This window comes from Pongo pygmaeus, chromosome 5 (assembly GCF_028885625.2).
Source record: "Pongo pygmaeus isolate AG05252 chromosome 5, NHGRI_mPonPyg2-v2.0_pri, whole genome shotgun sequence".
NCBI lineage: Eukaryota > Metazoa > Chordata > Mammalia > Primates > Hominidae > Pongo > Pongo pygmaeus.
The window spans coordinates 36,668,794-36,693,677 of record NC_072378.2 but is presented as its reverse complement, the minus strand read 5'-3'; the positions used below and the strand labels follow the sequence as shown (position 1 = coordinate 36,693,677).

General features: G+C 48.3%; 1 protein-coding gene across 4 annotated transcripts in view; it reads right to left on the bottom strand.

Annotated features, from left to right (window-relative positions):
• Positions 1-1,975: 1,975 nt before the first annotated feature.
• PNPLA1 (patatin like phospholipase domain containing 1) overlaps positions 1,976-24,884 on the bottom strand; it is a 41,809-nt gene continuing 18,900 nt past the window's right edge. Inside the window, exons 2-10 of one of the 4 annotated variants that reach the window (XM_054492551.2) lie at positions 22,572-22,804; positions 21,009-21,074; positions 19,735-19,944; positions 18,704-18,764; positions 11,975-12,583; positions 8,096-8,180; positions 6,764-6,889; positions 5,287-5,386; positions 2,638-2,715 (exon numbers count right to left, since the gene is read on the bottom strand). In XM_054492551.2, coding sequence (XP_054348526.2) covers positions 5,299-5,386; positions 6,764-6,889; positions 8,096-8,180; positions 11,975-12,583; positions 18,704-18,764; positions 19,735-19,944; positions 21,009-21,074; positions 22,572-22,804 — 1,478 coding nt within the window. In that variant the 3' untranslated portion in view covers positions 2,638-2,715; positions 5,287-5,298. Of the gene's footprint in view, positions 2,716-5,286; positions 5,387-5,853; positions 6,890-8,095; positions 8,181-11,974; positions 12,584-18,703; positions 18,765-19,734; positions 19,945-21,008; positions 21,075-22,571; positions 22,805-24,884 lie in introns of those variants that run through there. The other 3 variants (XM_054492552.2, XM_054492550.2, XM_054492553.2) reach the window with 3 other exon arrangements.

The following is a 24,884-nucleotide window of genomic DNA, read 5'->3' as shown; positions in this document are numbered from 1 at the left end:
GAACAATTATTTTAATTACCTCAAAACAAGAAAAATAATTAACCCAAGTGAAGGGAAATATGCAAGTGGATGTGTTAATACTTTAACATAATTGACATTAAGAGCATCTGGGCTCTAAATACAGACTGTGAATTAAAACAATAATTATGATTAAGTTCGAGTCTTCCTTGGGTCCCAGGGAACAAGCATTCCTGGGCTGTGCAAGAGAGGACACTCTCCTCCCCCTATTTTCCCAGGCCTCAGGCTTCTGCAAACATGGAGGCCACTCCTGGAAGAAAGGCCTGCGGCCAGGCGGGCCTCTCTAGTCAGTCTCCCCCGAGTACACACCTCCAGCTGCTTCCTTTGACTGGTCTGGCCACAGATCAACCAGAGTAGGCAGAAGATGCAAGACCCCTGGGACTTTGACCATTTTCAGGGTCTCAAAAGTACATTTTGTTCCCTGAAATGGCTGTGTTAAGTGGGGTCTGTTGCCGCAGCCGAGCCCCAACCCCCTAAATCCCCAGCCCCACCAGGCTTAAATTTGCATATGGTCTCCTCAGGCTCCAAAGGCCAGTTTAGTATCGTCCTCCACCCATTCATTCTGGGTTTTGCATTTCAGGATTTGGTAAGCAAATGTACCTGAGGCCTGTGGGCAGCTAGGGCTTCCTTGCTGGGCCTGGCGGGGCCTGGAGGTTGTCTGCTCTCTGGGGAGGAGGGGGGCAATTATTTTCTGGACAGGCTGGAAAAATTGAGGCTGAAGTTGTCTTCCTCATGGAACATTGTCACTGAGGTGTGAACAGCAGACAGAGAGCCCTCATTTGTGTTGGCTGCAGGGGAGGGACATTTGGCCTCCTTCTTCCTCTACAGCCACCCAGGACTCCAGGGCACCCTGTCTCAACACCGCAGCACCACATAATCCCGGGGGAGCTCTAAAGATCTCAATGCCTGGGCTGCCTGAGCAAATTCAGCCAGCGATTCCAGTGACCAGCTCAGGCCAAGCTGTTAGTACACTGTAAGAATTAAAAACCAAACAACAGAACTTGGGCTTCTGCCACCACAGGAAACAGGGAGTATGTCGTTGGCTCAGTCCTGCTGGGCCCCCAAGCATTTTGCCCTTGGACAGGATCCTGGGGAGACTAGAAATGATCTGGCTCATCTCAAAGAAGCAAGCTCAGGCCAAGGTTGGGAGGAAGGTCCATGAGTGCCAATCAGTGCTGGCGTCCATCAGTCTGTCCAGAGTAGGGTAGTGGAAGGGTTGAAAGGATCGCAGGAAGCTGAGATGCTCACCCTGGAAGGGAAACAGATCTTGTGCACCATCGGGACTGACAATAGGTGTTGCCCCTGGTCCTCAAAAAGGCCCAGAGTCAGGGAAGTGTGCCGGAGAGCAGTGAGAAGCAGGCTTGGCCTCAGGGTCCTCAGGTTCTCTCCCATTCCAGCTCCAGTTCTCTCTGTCGGCTCACAGCTTCCTAGGAAATCCCCCATCTAGGACTTCCCTAACCTTAGTTCCACCGGGGATCACCCTTATAGGTTCATACACCTTAGGCAGTCCTCAGCAAGTAGCCAGGCCTTTTATAGCCAATGCATGGAAATTGGAAATCTCAAGCTACACCAAAAGCCAGTTAGGGGGTTCATTTCATTACACAAGGGTCTTTTGCTGCTTGCAAATGTAACCTCCAGTGGGAGGTGATAAAAGGGTGTTTGACAATAGCAAAGACTTGGAACCAACCCAAATGTCCAACAATGATAGACTGGATTAAGAAAATGTGGCACATATACACCATGGAATACTATGCAGCCATAAAAAATGATGAGTTCATGTCCTTTGTAGGGACATGGATGAAATTGGAAATCATCATTCTCAGTAAGCTATCGCAAGAACAAAAAACCAAACACCGCATATTCTCACTCATAGGTGGGAATTGAACAATGAGAACACATGGACACAGGAAGGGGAACATCACACTTCGGGGACTGTTGTGGGTTGGGGGGAGGGGGGAGGGATAGCATTGGGAGATACACCTAATGCTAGATGACGAGTTGGTGGGTGCAGCGCACCAGCATGACACATGTATACATATGTAACTTACCTGCACATTCGGCACATGTACCATAAAACCTAAAGTATAATAATAATAATAATAATAATAATAATAAAAGAAAAAAAAAAGGGTGTTTGAAACATCATTCCACATATGAAAGTTCAACTGATACTTGTCTTTTTAGGAAGGGGATAGGGCTGAAGTGGTCTCCGGATGGCTGAGTACAGTTGTGCAGATTTTACACTATACAAGGGTACAGTGCCATACAAAAGGGGTAGGCGATTCGCAGACTTATGCATGTCTGTGCATGTTCTTTGTAGTTTTCTAGCAGTTGTCAGTCAAGTTTCTTGCTCTAACAAAATCAGCATATTACGACAATTTTCCGGTGGCTGGTAGTCAGGTTCTCCAGGAAGGGGTGCTATTTTCTTAGTACAAAAGGTACTGCCTGGGCTAGTGTTGACCTTGACTGTGACCAGGAAGGGAAAGGTGGGAGAATAAAAGGAGCTGGATCAATGAGACCCAGGAGTCACCACCGCATCCCAGAACAGGACAGGCAGTATCTGCCTTTCAAGGTCATCCTAAGGAATTCCACACCTCAGGGCAGCATTCCTGGATCCGGCTGGGATGAGGTCTGTAGGTGACCCAAACTGTCTCAGAAGTGGAGAGCAGAGGGAAGTTGAGTGGGCAGGGAGCAGACCTGGATAGGAGAAGCCGAGGAAGAACAGGTGAAAAGAAGGGAGACAAAAGGGAGAATCAGAAGACCTCACTTCCAAGCCTTGCCTCCACCTCCTGTGTGACTTGGGGCAAGTTACTTGCCCTCTCTGGGAAATTGGAGGAAGACACTTGCCGAGCCCAGAGAAATGCTGGGATGTCGACTTGTACATTCTTGGATAATTTTCAAATCTCCATAATTTTCAAATCTGTCATTCTATTGCTTAGACCCTGCAATGACTCCGCAGCACCACACGGGAAGTCCAGCCTCATTAGCTGGTCATCCAAGCCAGCCTGACGTACCTTCCACCCCATCTCCAAGTTCACTTCCAGGCCTCTCCACTACCTCCATCCTTGCAACTGCAGTTAACTGCTTGCATAGACTATTTCCTTGTTCTGGGCCATCCCATGTGCCTGGAATACCCTCCCACACCCTTATCCTCAGTCTGACTAACTTCTGCTCATCTTCCACACCTCCACCAGGTTCCCTGAGATCCCCAAGCTAACAGAGTGAATTCGCTGCCTCTCCTCTGTGCTTCTATTCCACAGTAATCCAGTGGTTCTCAAACTCCAGCGTACATCAGTCATCTGGTGGACTACGTGAAATACACACCACTGGGCCCCAGCCCCATTTCTGATTCAGTAGGTGCAGGGTGAGCCCAAGAATCTGCATTCCTAAAAGCTCCTAGGCAGAACCATGCATTCAGATACCCTCTCTCTGCTCCTTTCTCTTGGTGCCCCGGTCCTACACACTGCCCCGGGACCCTCCCAAATGTCCCACGCAGGCCTGGGCACTGGTCATAAGGTCCTGACATGTCTTGTTACCCAGAATTACACAGGATGCTTCCACATTCAGCTTCTCAGTTAAGTCCCAAATAACATGGGTTGAAGGCAGAGTGGATGTTACAGAGAGAAACTGAAACTCCCACTAAGTAAAGTAACTTGCCAGAATAGAGAAACCAGTGCTAACCCCTGTGACTTCTGACTCCCACCCCAGTGCTCCCACCACCCTTGTAGGCTGTATCACTAAGTTGGAACATGAAGACACTGGTGACAGACAACCTGAATTGGGATCCTGGCTCTGCCACCTACCAACTGTCTAACTTTGGGCATGTTACTCAACCTCTCTGTGCCATGGTGCTGGGCACGGAAGTACTATGTAAGTTGTAGCTATATTAGTACATTCACATTGGAATGGGGGAAATTCCGTAGAAACTCAAAGAAAAGGATCTCTTATGGTGGAAACTTGGGGCATCTCACAGACTTGGTAGGAATTAGGAGGATTTGGGGGCAGGATGGTGTCCCCCTTCTCCATTTGTAGCCTGTAGGCAGCCTCTCAATTTCTCAGTCTGTCTCTTCACTTTGAGGCCAGTGACACAATCCAGAGTTGGATGACAACTGAACCCTTACTGGAGGAGAGCCAAGGCTATCAGAGGAAAGCTAGGCTGATGCATACACCCACCCGTCACTGCCGGTCCTAGAATGAAAGGGGCCTGGAGCAGACTTAACCCAGCCTGCAGCCTAAATAGAGCTATCCCAGCCAACACATAGGCCCATGAAAGAGAAACACAAATGTTTGTCTTTGTAATCCACTGAGATTTGGGGGGTTGTTTGTTATGCAGTGTTATCATAGCAGCAACAACTGACTAATACAATTTGCATCAGAGTACGAATTTCAACCTCTGATTAAAAAACAACACTGAATAATGTATGGGACATCTACACTTTAGCTTTTGTTCTAGCCTCTCTCTGCTTGTCCGCAGGGATATCAGCTGGGGACTGGAAGTTTGCACAGGACTAGCCATGGATGTGACAGTGGTTATAATTTGGGAGGAAATGAGCAGGTTTCTCCTCTTCCTGAATCACTCCCCCCTTCTCTATTTCTAACATTTTTGAGCTTTTCTTTTCTACCCCTTACCCCAGCCTTTGGAATTGCGTAAGACCATCAATTGGTAAATTGCCATCTCCAGGCAGGCTCATCGTCTGTTCTGTAAAGGAACGCAGCAGACAACCACCTGCCTGGTGCAGGAGGTGTGACCCAATGACAACAGTGCTTCCCACAGTTTATAAATGTTGTCTTGTTTGTTTTTATCACAGCCTGCTTCTTTGTAAAGCACCTTCATTCCCAGAAGATTTGTTAACCAAAGTGGCTCTTGCTGAATTGCACAGTTCCCGCTTCTCTGCTGCAGTGGGAAGAGAGCTGGCCCTGGAATCAATGAACTGGGGCCTGGGCTTGGCTTCCAGATAGTGCTCCTAGTCCCAGGGAGGCTCCCCACACCCACCACAGATCGGTGGCTTCCCAAGGCCAAACATGACCATGAGCTCCTAGAGACAGAGATAAGGACACTCAAAGGTCAGGGAAGTGTTGGGGCTGGAGATCAAGAATGAGTGAGAAGAATTCCAGGCTGAGATTGTTGATCCCATGAACCCAGGGACCTCGAGCTGCCGTCCTGCACCCTCCCTTACCTACCTGTCATCCAGAAAGAACATGTGGTTTGTTCCACTTCCTGCAGCAGCTCTGAGAATCTCCTCTACCATACTGCTTCCCACCACTCACCAAGTGTATTGCTTAAACTTTGAGATGAGCCTTTGGCCGCCGGGTGAGCCTCTGACCCTTGTCTGTCTGATAAATCCCTGTGCCCATCCAGGGACCCCACCTGGGACAAGAACAACCAGGAAGGATGTTGCTCAGAATGATTAGAGGTTTTTCTGACCAACAAAGACTTGAAGCAAATTATATAGCAGTGTGGGTCTGTTCCATTCAGAGAATACTATGTTGCCCAGCCCAGACTCCAACTCCTGGGCTCAAGCAGTCCTCCTGCCTCAGCCTCCTGAATAGCTGGGACTACCGGCACATGCCAACATGCCTGGCCAATTCAGAGAATACTTTGATAACCCAATGAAATAACTGTAAATAATACCCGACTTGGTTTGAATCTGAGGCTCTCATTTTGAATTTGTGAGTCTATTTGTATACATGCATGGGGCTTTACTTAAAATATGATGACTCAGTAAAAAAATTAAAACTTGGTTTAGGTGGGGCTCAAAGTTCATCAGATTCTTAGGTTTTAGTCTTATCTTTGATCTAAAGTTAGACTAGGAGTAAACTGTTGAAACTTGGGGATAGAGTTTTAATTCATTTTTTATTTTGCCAGAGTACAGGAGAGTGTTTGGCACTTAGTAGGTGCTCAATAAGTGTTGACTGACTAAGTCAAAGACAGCATAATATAGTCAAAAAGCTATAGGAAGCAGGCCTACATTGACTAGGGCCCTTAACTGTATGCTGGCAACATTTGAGTGTCACGTAGGCACTCACTTGTCCAGTTTTGTTTTGTTTTTTTCGAGATGGGGTTTCACTCTTGTTGCCCAGCCTGGAGTGCAATGGTGCAGTCTTGGTGCACTGCAACCTCTGCCTCCTGGGTTCAAGCAATTTTCTTGCCTCAGCCTCCCAAGTAGCTGAGATTACAGGTGCACACTATCACGCCTGGTTAATTTTTGTGTTTTTAGTAGAGGTGGAGTTTCACCATGTTGGTCAGGCTGTACTTGAACTCCTGACCTCAGGTGTTCCACCTACCTCAGCCTCCCAAAGTGCTGGGATTACAGGCATAAGCCACCATGCCTGGCCTGTCTAGTTTTGTTTTTAAGTAGCATCTCTTCAGAAGCAGAGAGGTAGCCAGTTAACCTCTGGGAATTATGTAAACATAATACCTACTTATTGTGAGCTATTACACATTCTGCATTCTATGAAGCAATTTACATCATTGATCACATTTAACTCTCACAACTTTATGAAGTGGTATCATCCCCATTTTACAGGAAATGGAGGCTCAGGGAGAGCAAGTGTCCCAACCATGATCGCTGAGTGGAGTTGTGGCAGAGCAGGAATTTTATGTCGGATGTGTCTGTTCCAAAGCCCAATCTCCCACCACACCCCCTACTCCCTTACACTCTCCTCTATTCCTCGGAATCTCTCTGAACACAGTTCCCAAAGCTGCTCCTCTCCGTGGGATTTAAGGAACATTAGTCATGCTCACTGCACTTTGCCGCTTGGTTTTTTGGATCTCGGATGTCTTGGGAAGCCTTTTCTGGTGCCACTTGTCTTTTGCTTGTTCTTCTTGAAGACCTTATTCACCCAGTTTAAGTCTTCAGCAGGGCTCTCCCTAGGCAAAGAGATTAAGTAGATGGTTCATTATGGGCCGGCCTGGGCCCTCCAACATGGTGGCCTGCTCAGCTCCGCAGGTGGACACACCCGCGCTGTGGTTCTCAACCCTAGCTGAGGATCGGATTTCTCAGGAAACTTTTTAAAAAATATAATCAATGAATATTTATCTAAGTAACATCATGCCCATGAGTCAAATGAAACTCAGACTTTTATAGAGTTATATGTAAATGCAAAAAAGTTTAAATTATGTGAACAAAATGCATAACTTATGCCTAAGCTCAAAATTGTTAAATTTATACAAACTCTTTCAAAAAGTTTTATGGTTAAAATTATATTTAATGTGGGAAGCAGGTAAATTTTAATATGTTTGATGTGAGAGAGAGTGCAAACATTAAAAGCAAGAATGCCTCAGGCCCTGCCCTCTCAATACCTGCAGCTGTGGTCATGGAGAAACCCAGCTACTGCCAGAGTGGTCCCAAGGCAGGGAGGGATGAGAGAGGGGCTGGAGTTGTGGGGAGAAATACCCTTGACCCAACTTCTGATCTCCTGTGGTGCCTCCCCCACCACCAGTACAAACGGCATTCAGCCAGCAAGGGAGCCTGGGTAATGTGGTCCTCAGGGAAGTTTTTAAAAAAGCAGATCCCCAGGTCCTCTCACAGTTATTGCAAAGATATAACGGAGTGTATGTTATGCAACCCAGACACTTGATGTGCATAATAAAAAAGATTTTCTGGGGACAGTCTACAGTCTAGGACTATCAGGTCATTATCATGCTAATAGAAAATAGTTCGGAGTAAGGAAGGCCTTTGATAGAGACCCTTAATTCATTTCATGCAGGAGCTACCTAAGGCTGGGAGGTAGGATGCCTGCAGGCCCTCTTGGAACTGTGGCATCACCAGAGAGTAAAATATGAGGGCAGGGGATGCACATTCTTGCACTGCACTCGGAGAAGGAGCATCCCCAGTGTGCAGGAGAAGAGAATGACATCATCAACACGGACAGGCTCCTTCCCCACACGCTGCCCTAACTGAACAAGAGAAGGCAGCTTTGTGAGGTGTAAACGGGTGGACCCGTAATCACACAATCACACACACCAGAAAAGGATCCCAGAGTTCCCGGGGCAGCTAAGGTGGAAGATATCGCTTAGCCGAGCTTGCTTCTCCCACCCAAAGGAAAAAGCATGCTCCACGAAGGAGAAACTTACATTACATAAGGCTTGCTGATGGTTTCCTTCACATGAACCAGAGGCACGGCGCTTTTTGGTTTTGAAGAGACAAGAGGAGCTACAGCTAAAAGTAAAAATATAGGAAACGGGAGTGAGATGGGGAGGGGGGATATGGAGTCATTTTTGAAATAGCAATAGTCAGTGAATGAGAATGTTTAAAAACAGCAGAGAACTCTCTTGTCCTCCAATTCTCATCTTTACAACCAGAGTCATGTGGGACTTGACTGAGATGCAGGCCTGCGGCATCTGTGGAGCGGCTGACTCGGACCCTTGGTGGAACATTAGAAACAACTCCCAGGGGCAGGCTCAGTGGCTCATGCCTGTAATCCCGGCGCTTTGGGAGGCCAAGGCGGGATCACTTGAGGCCAGGAATTTGAGACCAGTCTGGCCAACATGGTGAAACCCTGTCTCTACTAAAAATACAAAAATTTAGCTGGGTGTGGTAGTGCATGCCTGTGATCTCAGCTACTCGCTGAGGTAAGAGAGAATCACCTGAGCCCCAAAAGTTGAGGGAGTGAGATACTGTCTCCCCACCACCAAAAAAAAAAAAAAAAAAAAAGAAAGAAAAAGAAAAAGAAGGAAAAGAAAAGAAATAGCTCCCTCACAGAAAGCAGTGTGTTAGGGAACGTTTTCGGGAAAATCCCCTGAAGGGGCCTGGACTTTCCATCACATGCTTCGTGTAATACTTTTTGCTTGTTTCTTAGAACAGAGTATTAATAGTTTCATATCCATTACTCTTAAGTAAGTTCTTTACATGTTTTTAATGAGTATGGGGGTACATAATAAATGAAGGTTAATATGTAATTATGTATTATATATAAATAAAAGTAATATAAAGTATATGTGGGTTCCTCTGAAGTTATTTTGTTAGAGACTTGTATGTCCCTAACTCTCCCAAATCTATTCACAATGAGGTTGTCCTTTTGTTTTTGGATTTTCCTAGGGCTTTTAACAATTTTCCTGTTCCCCAATGCCACCAATGGCCATCATTAAATGACTGATACCACTAAACTCCAGGGCAGGGGTGTCCAATGTTTTGGCTTCCTTGGGCCACGCTGGAAGAAGAATTGTCTTGGGCCACACATAAAATACACTAACAGTAATGATAGCTGATGAGCTAAAAAATAATCCAAAAAAAAAACTCACAATGTTTTAAGAAAGTTTATGAATTTTTTATAGACTGGTGCATTCAGAACCGTCCGGGCCACGGGTTGGATAGATTTGCTCTAGGGGGTCTCAGCTCTGCCTAACTCGCATAGATGGCCTAGGATGTCACCGCTGAGGCTTAGCTGTAAGCTATAACATGGTCTCTCAATCTCAGTACATGCTATTGACACTAAGGGTCAGAGAGCGCTTTGTGCAGAGGCTGTTCTGTGCATTACAGGATATTTTTCAGTGTCCCCAGCCTGTAACCACTAGGTGACAATCAAAATGTCTGCAGACATTGCTAAATGTCTCCTGGAGACAAAATCACTCCCAGTGGAGGATCACTAGACTATATATGCCCTCTATCCACCCCCAATATGAGTGAGGAATGCCGACTTGGGGCCCAGGATTGCTCAGGTACCTGAAGATGGCCGCCTTCATGCACAGGTGTGATTAATGTAAAACAAATGTTTTGCATTTAACAGGAAATAAGAGAGCAGGTAAAACACTGTGCCCAATTTTCTGACTCTTTTTTTTTTTTTTTTTTTTTCTTGAGACGGAGTCTCACTCTGTCACCCAAGCTGGAGCACAGTGGCACGATCTCTACTCACTGCAACCTCCGCCTCCCAGGTTCAAGTGATCCTCCTGCTTCAGCCTCTTGAGTAGCTGGGACCGCAGGTGTCTGCCACCATGCCCAGCTAATTTTTTGTATTTTTAGTACAGATGGGGTTTCACCACGTTGGCTAGGCTGGTCTCGAACTCCTGACTGAAAGTAATTTGCCTGCCTCTGCCTCTCAAAGCCATGAGCCACAGCCTAATTTTCTTAATGGTGTTTTGTTTTTGTCTCATTAAAAGAGTCAAAGTAAACCTGTTCCAAAGAAAGGGCATCTCTGCCACGTTGGGGCTAATTCCCAGATGAGGAGACATTGCCGATCTGTGATGTTTACTATAATAGCTCTGGAAGTTTGGCTGAGGACCATGAGTACCCTACAATCTGGCTTCAGTCCTTCATTTAGGTCTCTGTCCCTCTGTCTCCACCCAGACCATCCATGGTGGCCGCACACAAGTCCTCTCCTTCCTAAAGTACCTGGAAAGTACCCTGCACATTCCTGCGCTGCACCTGAGCATCTTAAATAAACAAAATCGGAAATGCTCTTTCTACTCCAACCCATCCAATCCCACAAACCACGATGTTCAAAATCCTGCCAATTTAAGCTCACCTGTCACCTCCAAGAAGCTTTTCATACTGCCCCAGAGAGAAGTGGTCTTATTCTCTACGAATACCCTCCAACACTGTGTTTTTATTAATTATATAGTACTTAATACTTCCGATTTTTTTTTTTTTTTGAAATGGAGTTTCACTCTTGTTGCCCAGGCTGGAGTGTAGTGGCATAATCTTGGCTCCCTGCAACCTCTACCTCCTAGGTTCAAGCGATTATCCTGCCTCAGCCTCCCAAGTAGCTGGGATTACAGGCATGCACCACCATGTTTGGTTGATTTTTTGTATTTAATAGAGATGGGGTTGCACCATGTTGGTCAGGCTGGTCTTGAACTCCTGACCTCAGGTGATCCACCCGCTTCGGCCTCCCAAAGTGCTGAGATTACAGGTGTGAGTGACCACACCCAGCCCGATTGTATTTTTGAGGTTAGTATCCGTGTTATCTCCTCTGCTGAAAGGGAGATTTCCTGAGTAAGGAATTGAGAACATTTTATCTTTGCAAGCCCTATAGTGGTGCTTCTGAAACCGTCTATAGCAGTAAGGAAACAGTTTTTTTAAAATTTCTGGCCGGGCACGGTGGCTCACACCTGTAATCCCAGCACTTTGGGAGGCCAAGGCGGGCGGATCACAAGGTCAGGAGGTTGAGACCATCCTGGCTAACACGGTGAAACCCTGTCTTTACTAAAAATACAAAAAATTAGCCAGGCGTGGTGGCAGGCATCTGTAGTCCCAGCTATTCGGGAGGCTGAGGCAGAAGAATGGCGTGAACTCGGGAGGCGGAGCTGGCAGTGAGCCGAGATCACGCCACTGCACTCTAGCCTGGGCGACATGTCTCAAAAAAAAAAAAAAAAAAAAAAAATTTCTTTGTAGTCTATGGCAAACTAGTAATTTTGTGAAATACAATGCAAATGAATTAGTAAAAAATGGTCAAGCTCCGGGATGTTGTGGCAATACCTTAGTGCTATAAAGGTTTCTAAATGATTACTCTTAATTTCTGCACACACTCCGTGGTGTGCTAGTAACACACAGTTGAGGGCTGGATTGGTCTGCGGACCACTCTTTGAGTAGCACTGCCCAGCACAGCAGGTTTCACAGTAAAAATCTACTGGCCCAGCGGTCTCAAATGTGAGCAGGCAAAAAATCACCTGGAGGGCTTGTAAAAAAGACAGCTGGGCCCCACCTCCAAAGTTGGTGATTTAGTAGGTCTGCAGTAGGACCTGAGAATTATAAGTTCTAGCAAGTTCCCACGTGATGCTTTTGCTGCCGGTGGGGGGACCGCACTTTGAGAAGCACTGCACCAAGGGAAATGAACCAATGTCTATTATACTGCCCCCTTGTGGCGGACTGTCCTCATAATGGACAGAGACGCTAAAGCTCACTGCTAACTTCAGCCACGCACCCCTAAAGAAGTGGTTATCAGCCCTGGTGTCCTTGCTCGCTTGCCAAGGGACTCCAGGCATGAGAAAGTCATAAGAATCCAGAAGGGTCCGTACCTTGGGGCTGTTCTTGGCCTAGTTCCTCCACCAGTGGCTGAGCAGGGAAGGCTGAAAGAGAACTTCGGGGCGGTGTTTGAGGTACCCCCACAGTTGAAGGCCCCAGGGATGGCCTGGGTGAAGTGGGTGTCTGAGAGTGTGGGGATCTGGCTGGTGATCCAGATGGTTGTACCTGCTGCTGAGGTGACAGAGGTGACAGTCCAGGTGGTGGGGTGGGCAGTGATGAGCCAGGTGTGGAGCTGGGTGGCTTGTGCACAGCTGGGAATGACACAGGTGGCATGCCAGTTGGAGAAAGTGGCGTTGAAGAGGCCAGTGGCTGTGCAGGTGGCTGCTCAAGTGGAGAGACTGGTGCTGAAACAGGTGACTTGCATGTGAATTCAAGTGTCTGCACGGGTTGGGACACAGGCGGACCATGGCCACCCCTTCCATCCCCTTTGGGAACCCACTCCGTGTGAGGTTGCGTGGCTCCTTCCAGACTGGCCTGCCGTGCTCGAAGGCTTGGTTGACTCCTTTCAGGGCACTCATTGCCAAGGGCGAGTTCTATCTGGCAGTACACTTCCACCCGGGGGAAAATCACTCTCTTGGAGGAAGAATTAAGATAAACAGCATCTAGGAGAAGCAACAGCATGGGGTGTTACTCAGCCCTGGCAGCAGCATGGCCTTTGCAAAAATGTTTCTTATTTTCCTAAACAGGAACAGTGCTTTTCAAAGGTCTTTCTGTACTTACTTGAATTTATAGTGAGAGAAAACAAACGTGATGGTTTCTGGCACTTACGGTGTAGTGTGGGGGAGCAGGCGTTGCCCACCCAAATCATCTAGAGTTTCAACTGAGGCAAATACAGGAAGAGAGGAGTGTGGTGCTGTGAGAGAGGGCAGGTCATCTGAGGGATTGGCAGTGAGCAGAGATCTGAAGGGTACATGGCCCAGGATGGTCAGGGCGGGGTGGTGAGGGTGTTTCAGCAGAAGGAACAGCACACACAAAGGCCACAAAGTTTGAGGACACACCAGATGGTGGGGGGCCTGAAAGGTCAGCGTGGGGTGGGGGTACTGTGCTGGGGGAGGAGGCTGAGGAGGCGGCAGGGGCCGAACCATGTCAGGGCTGTAGGCAGCAGCAAGGATCCTTGGTTTTCATGGCAAGCATTATTGTAGCATGACCTTTAGGCAGGGGAGGTAACCAGCTGAGGCTGGTTCTGAGAAGGTCACTGTGGCTGTAAGACTCATTGAGAAAGGTGAAAGGGTTGCTTGAGCCTGGGAAGCTGAAGCTTCAGTGAGCCATGATTGCGCCACTACGCTCCAGCTTGGGTGACAGAGTGAGACCCTGTCTCAAAAAGGGTGGTTACCGGGGGCGGGGGCGGTGGGGGGGGGGGGCGGCATTTATCTAGACCACATAACAGCACTTAAATAAGAAAACAAACAATTCAGTTTTTAAAATGTGTAAAAGAGTCAACTGAAAGGGCTCCCAATGGCCAAAGCTGGAACAATTTGAGGAACAAAATAAAGTAGTATTGAATAATAACCCAAAGTATAACATAACCATGAGTCCATACTGATATAAACATATATTATGTAAGTAAGTAAATCAGGGAGAAGAGAGAAAGCTCCCCTGCAGAAGAATTCTTAGTAATTTATATAGATGCTTGACCCTTTAGGAAGTGGAGCATAACTTCTCACTCCTTAAGTATGAGCTGTGCACAGTGACTTTCTTCCAAAAACTGCAGTAAGGATAGAGGGAGAAAGAGTACTTCACAATGGAGAAACCCGATGGACGCTACCTTGGCCAGGCGGTCACGGTCAACATCAGCAGGGATACATCACGTTGGCAGCACGTGCCCGTGAGGTAACGTGATGTGAATAGCACCTTACCTCTGTGGTCTCCTCCCCAGAACTCACAACCCCAGCCTAATCATGAGAAAAACATCAGACAAACCCCAACTGAGGGACGTTCTACAAAATACCTGACCGATAGTCAACTCTGTCAAGGTCATCAAGAATAAGAAAAGTCTCTGTAATCCCAGCACTTTGGGAGGCCAAGATGGGCGGATCATGAAGGCAGGAGATCGAGACCATCCTGGCTAACACAGTGAAACCCCGTCTCTACTAAAAATACAAAAAATTAGCCAGGGGTAGTGGCGGGCACCTGTAGCCCCAGCTACTTGGGAGGCTGAGGCAGGAGAATGGCATGAACCCGGGAGGTGGAGCTTGCAGTGAGCCGAGATCGCACCACTGCACTCCAGCCTGGGCGACACAGCAAGACTCTGTCTCACACACACACACACCACACACCACACACACACACACACACAAAAGAATAAGAAAAGTCTGAGAAACTGTTATAGGCAAGAGGAAACTGAGGAGATATGACAATGAAATGTAATGTGATCCCTGGGTGGGGGGTCCTGGAACAGAAAAAGGAATTAGGTAAAAACTGAGAAAATCTGAATAAGCAATGGCTCTTAGTTAATAATATATCAAGATTGGTTCATGAGTTGTAACAAATGTACTGGACTGAATACCATGTTATATATGTACCATTCTGTAACGTCTAACAGATGTGAGACAAGCACCCTGTATTATTTTCAAAAGTTATCCATAAATCTAAAACTACCCTAAAAAAACAAAGCTTATTAAGAGTCTAGGTGAGAGATGTACAAAAGAGTGCAACGAATGCTTCACCAAAGAAGATCCACGGAAGGAAAATAGGCAAATGAAAAGATGCTCAAAGTCATTAGTCATTAGAGGAATGCCGATTAAAACCACAATAAGTTACCAACATGCACCTGTGAGAAGGGCTAAAATGAAAAATTCTGAGCATTAATTAAAAATAACAAAAGTTTTGGAGGAATGGGAACGCTCATCCACTGCTAGTGGGAATGAAACATGATACAACTGCTTTGGAAAACAATTTGGCAGTTTATTAAAAAGTCAAACATATATTCTGGTTATATATCCAAAATAATTGAAATAGGATCTGGAAGAGACATCCATGGGCACTGCAGCATTATCTACAATAGCCGAAAGATGGAAGCAATCCCAGTGTCCTTTGTCAGATGGATGGACAAAGAAAATGTGGAATATATTCGGCTTTAAAAAGGAAGAAAATTGACCAGGCGCGGTGGCTCACGCCTGTAATCCCAACACTTTGAGAGGCCGAGGCAGGCAGATCATGAGGTCAGGAGATCGAGATCATCCTGGCCAACTTTTTGAAACCCTGTCTCTACTAAAAATACAAAAATTAGCTGGGCGTGTTGGTGCATACCTGTAGTCTCAGGTACTCAGGAGGCTGAGGCAGGAGAATCGCTTGAACCCAGGAGGCAGAAGTTGCAGTGAGCCGAGATCATACCACTGCACTCTAGCCTGGGCAACAGAGCGAGACTCCATCTCAAAAAAGGAAGAAAATCCTGTCACATGCTACAGCTACAACATGGATGAACCTTGAGGCCATTATGTTAAGTTAAATAAGCCAGTCACAAAAAGAAAAATACCACATGATTCCATTTATATGAGGTACCTAGTGTAGTCAAAATCATCAGCGCAGAAAGTGGGATGGTGGTTGCTGGGGGCTGGAGGAGGAGAAAAGGGGGAGTTGTTGATCAATGTGTGTAAAGGTTCAGTTTTGCAAGATGAAAAAGTTCTAGAGATCTGCTGCACAACAATACGAACATAGTTAACACTACTGAACTGTGTGCTTAAAATTTGTTACTTTTTTTTACCACAATTAAAATATTTGTGTATGTGTGTTAAACATGAATGTACCGTGCAATTCCGTCATTCCATTTCTAGGTATTTACCCAAGAGAAATGAAAGCATATGTCTACACCAAGACTCATGTATGAGTGTTCATAGCAGCTTTATCCATAATAGCCCAAATCTGGAAATAACCTAAATGTCCATCAACAGGGGAATGGGTAAATGGGCTGTGGTATATGCATACAGTGGTATATTCAACTCTTTTGGTAGATGAGCTGTGGTACATTCATACAGTGGCACGGAACGTAAAAAGGAACAAACTATTTATACATTCAAGAACATGGATGAATCTCAGAATAATTATGCAGAGTGAAAGAATTCAGATTTTTAAAAAAGAGTTCACATTGTAGTGAATTAATCTATAATGGCAGAAAGCAGATCAGGGGTTGCTTGGGAATGGCGGGGGGTGAGGGAAGGTGGGAGGGATCACGAAAGGGCATGAGGAAATTTTGGGGATGACGAATTATTCACTATCTTAATTGTGGTGATGGTTTCACAGGTGTGTGTGTGTGTGTGTGTGTGTGTGTGTGTGTGTGTGTGTATGTACAGAGAGAGAGAGTCACTTACCAAACTGTGAGAGGGAAGAAGGGAGTGGGGGAGGAGGGCGGAAGAGAGGTTTGGCCAGGCATGCCTGAATGCCGGATGGATATTTTAGACATGGCATCCTCTGAGCTCCAACCTCACTCAGCACCCACATTCACACATCTGTGTGGGGAATGCGGATTTTCAAGCACGCCAGCGTGCGCTGCCCTTCCCTTTGGCAGAAGGCCGCTGCCAGGATGGACTGAGTGTAGAGAGAGTGGCTTGCCTGGCAGCAAGAATAATTAATTCTCCGAAAGAGGCTGTGAGAATGTGAGCTGAGGAATGGAGGGTGACACCTTTTTGGGTGTAGTTTCCTGCTGGAGGTGACCCCCACCCAGAAAGCAACCAGCGGAGGCTGGGCGGACTCCCATTTTCTGTTCCCAGATGGCAGGTGGGGATAAGAGTGTGGCTCTGGAGACCCACTGCAGTTTCTCAGTATGTGTCAGTAGTTCCTGTTCACATCTGATGCAGGGAGAAAAATCCAGTCCCACCAAATCCAAGAGGACTGAGGTGGTGGAGGTGAAATCTGCGCTGAGAAACCCGTGCCATACACTGGCAAATCGGAAGAGGAAGCAAAAATAGCTGGTAGTCAGCACGAGACCATTTCTCCCTTAGGAGTTGTATCTGTTCCTACTTGGAGTGATTCCAGGGCCATTGAAGAAACCTGCCCCCATCCATATACTGGCTCAATTTTGGGGGCGGATTCCTGAAGTGCCACCATCAGGTTTCACCCAGCAGTAGATGGGACTGACTGTGGCTAGGACTCAGCACTTTGACATTCTCATGGGAGCTACCATTTATTTGAGCATTGTGCTAAGGGCTTGTGGCTTCGCTCCTTTAATCTTCAAAATAAAACTCTAAGGTTCCATGATTAGGCCCCTTTTACAGAGGAGGAAACTGAGGCCCCAGGAAATTAATTACCTGCTCAATATCACATAGTTAGTAGGTATCAGGAGCTAGTATCTAACCCCCCCCTTTTTTTTTATAGATTAGGAAACCAAGCCTTAGAGAGGGGAAGCGATTATCTGGAGGTCACACAGCTTGTGGGTGGGGTGGGGGCCTAGAGCTACTTGCCTCCAGAGCCCAGGTTTTCTCCATCCTGCTCTCCTGTCTGTCCAGCCTCTCCACCCCCCTTGTTGGGAGAAAGGACCCAGGAGAAAGTAGAGACACGATAAGGGGAGCTTGGGAAGCAGGAAAGAATTTTGAAGAAGGGAAAAATAAGTGAACACCTCCTAGGAAGAAAATCTCATCCAACCCCTTAATCTCACCCACAGAGTATTTTTTAAAGCTACATACACAAAAAGTTTACCACAGAATTACTCATAATCATGAACATTTGGAAACTCAAAGGAATGATCAAGCAAATTTTTCTGCACAGCTATGATGGAATATTATACAACTGCCAAAAAAGACAGTCACAAAGACATGTGGCAATAAGGAAAATGCTTCTGATGTAACATTAGGTAAACCCTTTGATCTGGTGATCCCTTTTTCTGAAAATAATTGATTCTAAATATGCAAAGCTTTTGTTGATTTCTTTCTTTTTTTAGAGACAGGGTCTTACTCTGTTGCCCAGAGTGGAGTGCAGTGGTGCAGTCATGGCTCGCTGCAGCCTTGATCTCAAGTAGCTGGGGCTATAAGCATGTGCCACCATGCCTAGCTAATTGTTTAATTTCTTGTAGAGCTGGGAATCTCACAATCGCCCAGGCTGGTCTCAAATTCCTGGGCTCAAGTGATCCTCCTGCCTTGGCCTCCTAAAGTGCTGAGATTACAGGCATGAGCCACCACACCCAGTCCTGTTCATTTCTTTTAACAAAGATGTTTGCCATGGAGTTAGCACATAAAAGACATGTCACTGGAATTGTTTCTTCCACCCTGATAAAGCACAGAGAATATATAGGTGGAGGGACCACCATTCCAAACCTACATAGGGCAAGGGCTCTTCTCTGTGATTTGCTGATCAATAGGTCACTCAAAGTCTTACACAAATATAAACTAGTGACATCCAGTTCTACATTAATAATGTGATTTTACTGGAAAGAGAATAAAGTGGAAGAGAATGAAATGACATGAAAATGGAATTCTCCAGGAAGATCTGAACTCTGGATTTCCTAAATAGAGTTTTTACATTCATAAACATACATGCACAACTGTCCTAGACACTGTGCCCTTAGTTAACCCCAAAGCTCCCTTTACATGGAGATCCTACTTTGTGGACCCAGCGGTCTGGGCTGGGCGATGCAGCCTGTTAGGTCCCCACTCCCATTTCCAGCTCTCCCAGGTGAAGGGCGTCTCCAGGTCACAAATTTGGGGGGAATACCCCTCCATTCAGCCCTTCTACTGTTTGAACTTTCCCTACCCTCCAACACTGCCCTTGCCTGGGGCCCCACCGGTACTTACTCAGCCGCCTCAAGTACAAAACTGCATCCTCGTACCCTCGGTAGTAGTAATCGTGCAGGATCTGGGGGCGGGGGGCACCAGGAGAATAACCAAGGCTGCGGGAAGGAAGGGAGCCACAGTTCCCCCGACCCAGGGCAGCTACTCCCATTGCTCTTGAACTTTATTTGATGGGCTTTTCAAAACGTACCCATCCAGTGTCCCATCCCTCACTATCTGCTAAGAAGAACTGAGGAGCAATTCCTGATCACACACCCCAGTGATGCTGCATTCATGAGTTACACCATTCATGGTGGATCCTCAGCCTCCCCTGGGCGGGAAAGTGTCGGGTGCTCATGGCAGTACCAGAGGAGGTGCATCGGGGCCATATGAAGAGCAAAGTTTGGAGCCTGAGTTCAGGTCTCTGGGCTGCCCCTTATTGGCTGTGTTGCTGTCACCTCTCACAGCCTCAATTTTTTCATCTATAAAATGGGGACAGTTATAATATTGATCACAGAGGATGCTAGAGGATTACATGAGATATTGCCCACAAAGCCTTTTCTGTAAAGGGCCGGATAGTAAATACTTATTTTGGGCTTTGCTGGCCACATGCAGTCTCTGCCTAATGTTCTTTTTCTTTTTCTTCTTTTTTTTTTCCCCCATAACTCTCTAAAAATGGAAAAACCTTTCTTAGCTCACAGGCTGTACAAAAACAAGCCATAGGCTAGATTTGGCCCGTGGGCTGCAGTTTGTCGACCTTTGATTTGGTACATGAACTGTCCGAATGGAAGAGTTCAGTTAATATTTCTATCAGCACTTCTGACATCATGTCGCTTTACAGGGGAGAATATTGAAGCAGGGAGAGCTTAAGGCACTTGTTCAAGGTCACATAGCTAGTTAGCAGCAAGGCCAGGATACAGGTCTAGGAGGAAGTTTAAAGGATCATTTGAGGGGACGAGACTCAGATGGAACTTGAGTGGGCCCCAGTGGCTCTCTAACCCTACCCCCAGTCCCTGGTACCTTCCGCTACTCCCCAGACCCCTTCTGCCTCTCACCACCAGGTCCGGGGGGAACAATGCGTGGGTCATCCTGGCGATGTTCTCCAGGGAGAACTGGAAGGAGCAGTTGAACATGCGGAAGTCGTGGAAGATGGCCGGGCAGTCCCGGGGACAGATGTCCTGCTGCCCACTGAAGGTGGAGATGGTGATGGCATCGGTCCAGAAGGCACAGGGCTGCATGCCCGTGAAGCCCCCATCGATGTACCTCTGTGGGGGCAGAGTGAGAAATGCCCACCTGGGGCCAGAGTTCTCAGCCCCACTCGGAGTGCATTGAAACGGCCCATGGGACATGGCACCAGCTTCAAGGGCCCATCAAGGAAGGTCCAGAAGACCCCTCAGGATAAGCCTGGAGACGGAGGTCCTGGTGGGTGCATGGTGTGCCCCTGGTCACTTAGTGAGTCTGCATTGGCCTCTGGACTCCCAACCCGGTGCTCTGTCCTGCACTGATCCTCCCTCCACTATCTTAGTGGCGCTGAGACTGGGGCTTGCAGGGCTCTGTGTGCAGGGGACCCATACTCTGGGTAAAGCAGGAGACGTGCTCCTCTGCCACAGCCCCACCACCTGTTCAGCCACAAGCCCCTTCCTTTCTGGGGCTTCTGTTTTCTCACCTATGAACGAAGGATGACAAATACTGAGGCTCTAACTCTCAGGGCTGGCTGACATACAATACGGGCTCCATCTACTACCTGAATCCTAGTCTCTGGCCCTGACTTTCTCTGCATATAAAATGAGGAGGGGGCATGAGCTAGACCATCACCACTCAGAGTGTGGCCCACCCACCAGCAGCACGGGCAGCACCTGAGGCTGGTTAGGGGCGCAGAGCCTGAGGCCCTGCCGCAGACCGCCTGGATCAGAACTTGCATAATTTTACGAGACCCCGAGTGATTCACGGGCACATTAAAGTCTGTAAGGCCCTGGCCTACAAGGCTTCAGAAAACATCCTCATCATTTGAGGTTCCAGGTCCCAGTGCTTCATCTCCTCTGCTCTGTCAAGTCTGGGAAAACCTGCCAAGCCTATGGAGCCTTGATTTGCCCGGCTCGGCAGTGGATAGGTGGGTCCAGAGAGGAACCCACCCCAGCTGGAGAAGTTCATCTTAAAGGCCCAGAAAGCCACCTACATTGGGAATTCTGAGTAACAACACGAGAAACTCTCCAACTCTAGGTCCTCCCGCTGCATTCTGAGACCACCCCCCTGCTCCCCCAGGTGTGAGTCACAGGGACCTGAGGTCCCTTGGATCTCGTCTCACCCCTCACCATGCCGAAGCACTCACCACACCGCGGTAAGTCGGGGGGATGAGGCCGCAGTACACTGGGACGAAGCAGCTGCAGTATAGGGCCTGTGCGGAGAGAACAGGGCTGAGATGCTGGAGGCCTGGGGGTGGGGTGGGGACAGCTCACCTGTCAGCCCCTGGGCCACCCACCACCAGCCCGGACCTCCTTAAATCCTAGGTGAAGGTGCCGCACTGGGAAGCAAAGCTCTGAGTTCAATTCCTGGCCTGGCCTTCACTAATTGGGTCCTTGGTGACCTACTTGGTCCGTCTGGCCCTGATGTCCTAGCTTTAAAGCGGGAGGGGGTCCTCAATAGCTTCGGGGTTCCTTCTGATGCTGAACTTTCATGAATCCAGTGGGATTCAACAACCATTAATGTGTGTCAGCCCTGGGCCAGGCCCTGGAAGCAAAGGAGGCTGAGAGGCCCACCCTTGGGAGTGCCCTACGAGAGGGAGCGAGCAAGTGGGTGACGGTGCAGTGGGGCGACAGGGGCTTGGTGGAGGTGAGCACGAGCACCGTGGCTCCACAAGAGGGGTGCAGGCAGGGTGGGAGGGGATGAAGGGAAGTGCCCTGGCAGGAGGGACTGGGTTTCAGCAGCAGGCAAAGCAGCGTGGGGAGGAGGGAGGGGATCCCAGGCAGAGGGAGCGGCAGGTGCGAAGGCCCAGAGGCCTGGCTTGTGTGTGGTTTGCTAGGGTTGGCGTGGTAGGAGTAGAAGGTGGGGGAGAGAAAAGTGCAGCAGTGGGCGATGAAGTGAGAACGGGGGTGGGCGTGAGGAGGCAGATCTGGAAGAGCTAGCTGCTGATAAACCCAGGGGACTGTGATGGGCGGAGGAGGTGTCTGTGCCTACTGCCTGTTCATCCCTCATCCCCAGGATTACTGCCAGGCCAGTATGGGATGAGGATGGAGTGGCGAAGGCTCTGTATGTGGGGGAAGAAAGGAGAGCGGAGATGTGGTATGGAGGCCACGCAGCTTAACCCTTCTGTCCTGAAAGACACTGGGACCTATCCGCGGCCCTCTCCAGCCATCATTATTCATAACTAAAATTAATATTAATGAGCTTAGGGCAGTGCACTCAGGATTAGGGTGCACTTTTCTAAGTGTTAACTGATTTGGTAACAATTCAATCCCTTATCAAGGGCCACTGGAAGAAAGGGAGCAGAAAGGAGACATGGGGGCCCCCTCTCCCCTGACCATTCCCACAAAGTGGGAGTAATTCAGGGGGGACGCACGGCAGCCCAGGCTGGAAGGCCCTGAAGGAGCCCCGGGCCCTCTGCAGATCACACCTGGGCCTCTGGGAAGCTCCAGGCTTAGCGCAGAGGGCCGGGTGGGGTGGATGTGAAGGCCGAAGCATTGAGGGTGGCGGTCAAGCCTGGTTCGCCCTGGGCTTCTGTGTCCATCTCATCTAACACTGCACCTTGCACGGGGAGACACTGGGGGCATGAAGGAAGGGAAGGACTAGGGAAGTGAGGCAGGCGGGTGAGGCATCGGGCTGAGCTGTGGAGAAAGAGCAGGAGCAGCCCTCCCCCTCCCCCTCCGTGGCCTCCCTCCCGGCGCGTCCCCCTTGCCTCAATGAGCTCCTCCTTGGACGTGAACTCTGAAACCACCACACTCTCCCCGTCCATTAAGCGGGTGAGGCTCACATGGAGCTTCCCCGTGGTGACCTTGTAGGAGTCCTCAGGCAGGACCCGGTACAGAAACTGCCTCATCATCTGCACCATCTTACAGGATGGGGACAAGGGCCCCAGGAAGGATTTCTTCACCTCGGCCACACCCACGTTGAGGACTCTGAGGTACTCATCTGCAAAGGAAGCAGAGAAGAGGGGGCGGTCAGTGCCACCCAGTGGCCAGGGGCCAAGGGAGGTCTAGGGTGGTTTCTCCAACTCATCTCTGAATCCAACAAATGGGGAAACCTAGAATTCGGAAGCTGGGAAAACCCCAGGAATTGGCCTGCTGTCTTGCACATGACGGAAGCAAGATACTGAGGAAGGAAGGCGCTGGCTCCAGAGAGCCCAGAGCTAGGCAATGATGGAGCTGGACCCAGGCATCCTGACCTTTGTCCAGGAGTCACTACGTGACAGGCACCTTCATATCAACAGCTAAAGGAACACTTTAGCCCAACCCCAAATAGCTTTCCCCAACTTCTTGTCACTCTGCCTGGAAGTCCACTGCCAGATGACATTTTTGGGGTCCTGTATGAGATTCCTATTAAAACACTGGTGCAGTTGGAAGTTTTTCCCAAGTGAAGCCCTGGGATACTTGCTTAGTGCCCACTGAGTCTGTGGGCAGGGAAGGGGTGCTGGCCTTGGGCCGGTGAATCATGAGGAGGAGGTGAACTTTGTCTTGAAACCATTGCATCATCTTTCCTTTATGGCCCTGGTCCAGGTCTGAGAGGGAGATGACCCTGAGATATGGAGTATGTAAGGCTCACCTGTGCCATGTGCTCAGTGGGCAGATGCGCTATTCAGGGGGTGGCAGAGGAGGGTGTAATCTTCCCCACCCCAAGTCCCCAGAATCCCACCAGGGAAGTCTGGGTTGTAAGCTTAATAAGAAGTGCTAACTTGCTTAATTCCCACAACAATACTGGCAGGTAGGTATTTCTATCTTCCTTTTACTGACCAGGAAACTGAGGCTCAGATAGGTAATATAACTTTCCCAGGGTCAGCGTCAGCCAGTTTGTAAGTGGATAAAGTAGCATTTCAACCTAGGATGTGTGACCCCAGAGCCCAGGCTCCTTCTATTACACTAAGCCAAAAGCTTCTTCTGCAGCTGAGCCCACACCTGCTTTTTGCTGACCCCTGTTCATCTCTACCCCGTGCAAGCCTTTGGGAAAATCAGGAGTGAAAATAGCTCTGGAAAGGATTGCTAACTTTTTTAAAACAAACATTTGTTTGTAAAATATGCTATAATACGCTATATGGTAGAACTTTCTTATGGTTAGTGTCATGTAGCAATGGCTACATGGGAAGCTGTGCGGTCATGAGTTTTTTGCCATAGGAGGTAACCAGGCAGAGGCTGGACAAGTATCTCTGTCAGAGAGTTTATCAGAAAGATTCCTGCATGAGTGGTAAGGGCTAAGATTCCTTCCAACTTTGAGATTCTGGGATTCTCACAGGCACCTTGCAATATATCTGGGAAGTAATCAGTGTGCCTTACTGGCCTATTTATAAATAGAGCAGCTGAGACACAGAGAGGTTAAGTGATTTACCCAAAGTCACATGGCAATTTGGGGACAAGCCAAAACTAAAGATGCCCTACTCCTCTTGTGTTTTATGGTTTACCGATTATTCCACCCCAGTCCTGGAGGTGAGTAAGAAAAGAAGCTTCAGCACCATTTTACAGGTGCAGAAACTGACACAGAGAAAAGCTAAGTGTCTTGCCTGAGGTCAGGCAGCCAGGCAGTGATTTTTCTCACTCCATACCCCACCTTCTTTCCCTGGGGTTTGGACTGATCTCAGGAATGAAGAGGCTGAGCAAGCCTGGGTTGCCATGGTGACAGCCTTTTTTTTTTTCCAACCTTCAGAATCACACCTGCATATGTGTAGTAGGGACCTCCCTGAGCAATGGAGCATCGTAGCTGTCACCCTCCTACAGGGGAGGGTGCTCCTGGGAGGCGGAAAGTCCCTACAGTTTTAGTGAGGTTAGCCTTACCATGTACCAACAGAGGTAAACAGTGTTTGCCCTCAAGGGAGGGCAGCGGCTAACCCACTCACAGGTGATGCGGCAGCTTCTCATTTGGATACCAAGGTGTTGGATCACTGAGGTCTCGCCCATAAGACCAGCTGGGATGGGGAGTCAAGCCGGGGCAGGGAATTCTTAGTGAGCAGCTTAACACCTGGTAAGGGTCAATGGCTTTTCCCATGAGGCCTGGGAGCCAGGAA